Source organism: Ptychodera flava, unplaced genomic scaffold, assembly GCF_041260155.1.
Source record: "Ptychodera flava strain L36383 unplaced genomic scaffold, AS_Pfla_20210202 Scaffold_108__1_contigs__length_254589_pilon, whole genome shotgun sequence".
NCBI classification, from domain to species: Eukaryota; Metazoa; Hemichordata; class Enteropneusta; family Ptychoderidae; genus Ptychodera; species Ptychodera flava.
Window position 1 is genome coordinate 251264 of NW_027248290.1, and position 3388 is coordinate 254651.

Below are 3388 nucleotides of genomic sequence, written 5' to 3' on the forward strand. Positions count from 1 at the left end.
GAAATATCAAAATATCTCTTTATAAAACATGATAACTTCAACTGATAACTTAAATATTATGATTTTTGAATTACTTACATCAAGACGTAAAATTCTAACCCCAACATGGCCAGGAAAATATGAACATTTCTCAAAAAAAAAATGAAATTATTTGTATTTTCTACATGTCAAAACAGTTGCATTAAACTTATCACAATTTCTCTACAGTATTCAAAATATCACTCTGAAAAATTTATAAACTTTCAACTGATGTCTTAAATTTTATGATTTTTGAATTCTTCACATCAGGACATAAAATTCTAACCCCAACATGGCCAGGAAAATATGAACATTTCTCAGAAAAATGAAATTATTTGTATTCTCTGTGTCAAAACAATTGCATCAAAACAAACCTGATCACAATTTCTTCACATTTTACAAAAAAGTTGACTCTGAAAATAATACAAAATTTCAACCAATGACTTTAATTTTAAATTATTGGATTCCTTACATCAAGATGAGAAATTCTAACCCCAACATGACTAGGAAATTATGAATAGTTTCTGAGAAAAATGAAATTATTGACATTGTTCATGGCATCAAAACAAAGCGGATCACAATTTCTTCACATTTTACAGAAAATTCACTCTGAAAAAAATACAAAATTTCATCCAAGGGTTTCAATTCCACTTGGAGTCATTTCCTGACATCATAACGAGAAATTCTAACCCAAACTTGGCTGAGAAAATATTGAGTTTTGATGAGAAAATCAGGAAAATTGTGTCAGTCATGGTGATGATGTGTTTGTAGGTTGTTCAGTTGTACAATTGTATTTGCTGCAATATTTGCATTGACTGTCTTCTCAGATTTCTTACTTGTAAATGACCTTGACAGTGAGATCACTGCTATCTGAATAAACTATTCTACCGTCTGTAAACACTGCAATGTAGTAAGGGATTCCATCTACAGTTACAGTTTCCTGGTATTCACCCTGTCTATCAAATTTCACTATCTTCCTACTATCTGCCACATAAATATTGTCTGCATTGTCAACTGTAACTCCCAATGGATACTCTAAGTGATCACTTCCAAATTGATTCAATATTTCAAGATTACTGTCCAAAACATAGATACACTTTACATCACCACGACATGACACTATGAGTTGATATTTGCTATTCATGGTCAGAGAGTAGGGCTGACTGAGTTGTCGTCTTGAAATAATGTCCCCATCTCCATTACATTTGATTACACAGTCTGCATCGTAGTCTGCTATGAAAACATTTCTGTCTTTATCAACAAATACACCAGTGGGGTCTTTCAGTTTACCCATTGCTATTATTTGTTTCACTTCACTCTTTGCATCACTCACTACAATGCATTGGTTGTATCTATCCGCTGTGTAATAGTCACCATTGTCTGCCATTGCTGTGTCGTATGGTTTGAAATTGTGAGGTAAGCCATGAACTGTGACAGATGTTAGAATCTGTGCAGTGTCTGCTGTTACTGTCTTCACACTGCCAGATGAGTCACAGACAAGTACATGTCCATTCTGGTTTATTGTCAATCCCAATGGGTAAAAGACTTCATCTGATGATTCCTTGCCATCTCTGGACAATAAAACCCTGACAGTGTTGGACAGTAGTGTACCTATAGGTGTAAGGTAACAATTTGCAAATGTAGGTTAAAGGTCACCAGCTGATAAAACAATAGAACTGCCATTGAAATATGGTTTTTTTGACATGAAGGTGGCAATTTCTTGAAAAAATCTCATTAATAAAAAATTAAAACAGTAAAAATTGTACTAATTTGCATAAATAAGTATATTTCACTGATAAACAATCGTTCAGGCTGGTAATTGTACTTTTTCACCTCTTTTTAAATGCTAGTAGTTGTTCAATTGAGTAATGACAGTGGTTTTTTGACATTCTTAAGATTTTAGGTAATAATTAAAAATTGCTCTGATCAAGTAATTTGCATTATTAATGAATTAAGGTAATTAGGCTTTATCTCCATAATGGATTTGAGTAAAATGCTAAAATTTTGTGGAATTGTTTCTTAAGCCATGGCCGTGTCATTGCATTTGGTCCAGTGAATTTTATCTGTGTAGTAATCATGTATTTGCATAATTAATGAATTTAGGTAATTAGGCTATATCTCAATTATGGTTCAGTACAAAATGCTAGATATTTGTAGAATTTTCACTGAAAACTGGTATGTCATTTGCTTTGGTCGCAGTGAAATTTATCTCTATGATAATGACTTATTTGCATAATTAATGAATTAAGGTAATTAGGCTGTATCTCAATAATGATCCAGTGTAATATGCTAGAATTTTGCGGAATTTTCACTGAAGTCATTGCTGTGTCATTGCCCTTGGTCCAGTGAATTTTATCTCCAATATAATTAACAATTTGCATAATTAATGAATTTAGGTAATTAGGCTGTAGCTCAATTATGGTTCACTGTAATATGCTGCAATATTGTGAAATTTTTTCTAAAGTCATGGCAATGTCATTGCCTTTGGTCCAGTGAATTTTATCTCTAATGTAATTAATAATTTGCATATTTAATTAATTTAGGTAATTAGGCAGTTATCAACAATAGTTCAGTGTAATATGGTTGAATTTCGTGGAAATGTTACCAAAGCTTTTGCCGTGTCATCACATTTTGTCCTGTGAATTGTATCACTTATTATTAATTTGCATAATTGATGAGCCAATATTAGAATTTTTTTTGGTTATATTCTGCAAATTTGTTTAATTGTTGATGTTCGTTGCATTCGTATAGTCTGTGAGCCAGGCCTTGTAAAAGTGTTTAGAAATGGCATTAAGTTGTCATGGGTCATTTGCTGAAACTGATTTCAAGTGAAAATGATACATTATGAGGTGTCAAGACATATTTATGAAGATAATATTAGCTTTTCAATGCGGGGCATGATAAAAAGTTCCACCCAAGATGTAAAAGAACAGCATAAAATTGAACAACAGATTACTGTTTCCTGTAAACCATAGGAAATTGTTTATAAACATAAAAATTTTATATGCCATTTACCAATTATGAGCACATAGAGTAAATTTTGCCATAAAATGGCATTTTTTGAGGTTTTCCCACAAAATTATGCTAATGACTTTCAGTGACAGACAACTTCTGTTTCACTCACATTGCACAATAAAACATCAAAGACTGAATTTATGAGTGAGCGATATGGAAATTTTATTTCTTATAATCAAGAATGTGACAGAAAACTTCCACTTTTACCACTTTTTACCCCAAATTATGCATAAATGATATTATGGGTGTATGGTTCTTTTCTGAAATATGGAAATGTTTAGAACTACACACTGTACATGATAGGACATTATTATGTTTAAAGGTAGTGACAAAATTTCAATGAATATGAGCAAAA

General features: G+C 31.8%; 1 protein-coding gene across 1 annotated transcript; it reads right to left on the reverse strand.

Annotated features, from left to right (window-relative positions):
- Positions 1 to 850: 850 nt before the first annotated feature.
- On the reverse strand, positions 851 to 1629 carry LOC139126621 (tripartite motif-containing protein 2-like; the record flags this gene model as incomplete). Its single annotated transcript, XM_070692676.1, has 1 exon — positions 851 to 1629. A coding segment is annotated over one exon (779 nt), but the record flags the coding sequence as incomplete, so codon positions are not given.
- Between the last annotated feature and the right edge of the window lie 1759 nt (positions 1630 to 3388).